Source organism: Myotis lucifugus, unplaced genomic scaffold, assembly GCF_000147115.1.
Source record: "Myotis lucifugus unplaced genomic scaffold, Myoluc2.0 scaffold_712, whole genome shotgun sequence".
Classification (NCBI taxonomy): Eukaryota; Metazoa; Chordata; class Mammalia; order Chiroptera; family Vespertilionidae; genus Myotis; species Myotis lucifugus.
In genome coordinates, this window is record NW_005871760.1 from 41,254 (window position 1) to 42,623 (window position 1,370).

Sequence of the window (1,370 nt, forward strand, 5' to 3'; positions counted from 1 at the left end):
TGGAGGGTTTAGGGAAAAATAACAAGCCAGAGAAAGGGGCGCTTCACCCAGCACCCGGAAGCTCGGCGCTGGAGTAGGCGAGGCCATGCTTGTTCTCCGCCACGCACTGGAACATGCCCGCGTCCGCCACGCTCAGGTTGACGATGCTCAGGGCGCCGTTCTCCAGCTGAATCCGCTCCTGCACAGAGACCAAGACCTCCCCCAGGTCAGTGTCCACCCCACCGTCTCAGAGCAGCGGAACTGCTGGAAACTACTTTTTGTTTTGTTAATCCTCCCCAAGGATATTTTTTCCATTGACTTTTTATTCATTTATTTTTATTGTTCCCATTGATTTTTAGAGAGAGTGGAAGGGAGGGGGAGAGACACACAGAGAGAGAAATATGGACATGAGAGAGACACATTGACTGGTTGTCTCCCACAGGTGCCCCGACTGGGCTGGGACTGAACCTACAACCCAGGTAACGTGCCCTTGACTGAAATCGAACCAGGGGCCCTGCAGTCTGCAGGCCGACGCTCCATGAACTGAGCAAACCCAGCCAAGGCTGACGACAACTTCTTCACAAGATCCTCCTTCGTGTCCTCAGATGACCAGGCCACCTGCCTTGAAATCTAAACTCTTCTTCATTTGAAAATGTGGGAATGATTAGTGTGAGAGCCATGCACTGAAATACTGACAAGCATGTCAGTCCGAAAGGATATCCGTAAGTAACCAGGAAAGGTAAAATGTTGCCACCATTTAACTCTTCCTTAAGTATATCTGCAAGTAACAAAGAAAGAGGTAAAATGCTGCCACCATTTACTCTTCCAGAATGCCTTTAAAGTACATATATTTTTTTTATTGATTTCAGAAAGGAAGGGAAAGGAAGAGAGAGAGAGAGAGAGAGAGAGAGAGAGAGATCTTTAACATTAAAGACCCTTAAAAATGTCACAAGCTTTCCAGCTCCTCAACTGCAAAGGTTTTCACCATTTTTTTTTTAACAAATCATGTTGATTAAAGACACTATACGTTCTGCGCATTAAAAAGTGTTCTGGGGCTTGGCCGGCGTGGCTCAGTAGTTGAGCATCAACCTATGAACCAGGGTGTCACGGCTTGACTCCCAATCAGGGCACATGTCCGGGTTGTGGGCTTGATCCCCAGTGTGGGCGTACAGGAGGCAGCCAATCAATGATTCTCTCTCATCACTGATGTTTCTATCTCTCTCTCCCTTCCCCTTCCTCTCTGAAATCAATAAAAATATATATATTTTTAAAAGGCGGTGCAGCATCGCATAGACTAAATTCACAAAAATCACTCTTTCCCTATGAAATGCAATGTGAGGACGCTACTGCCCGTGGTGACGGGGTTTCCACCTGCACCGCTCCTCACACAC

The 1,370-nt window shown here is 47.3% G+C and overlaps 1 protein-coding gene across 1 annotated transcript in view; it reads right to left on the reverse strand.

The window, feature by feature from the left end:
- The window catches only part of LOC102433232 (contactin-3-like), an 80,665-nt gene that overhangs the window by 24,376 nt on the left and 54,919 nt on the right, over nucleotides 1-1,370 (reverse strand). Inside the window, 1 exon segment of the mRNA XM_023746632.1 lies at nucleotides 55-178. Within this exon segment, the coding sequence (XP_023602400.1) occupies nucleotides 55-178 (124 nt within the window).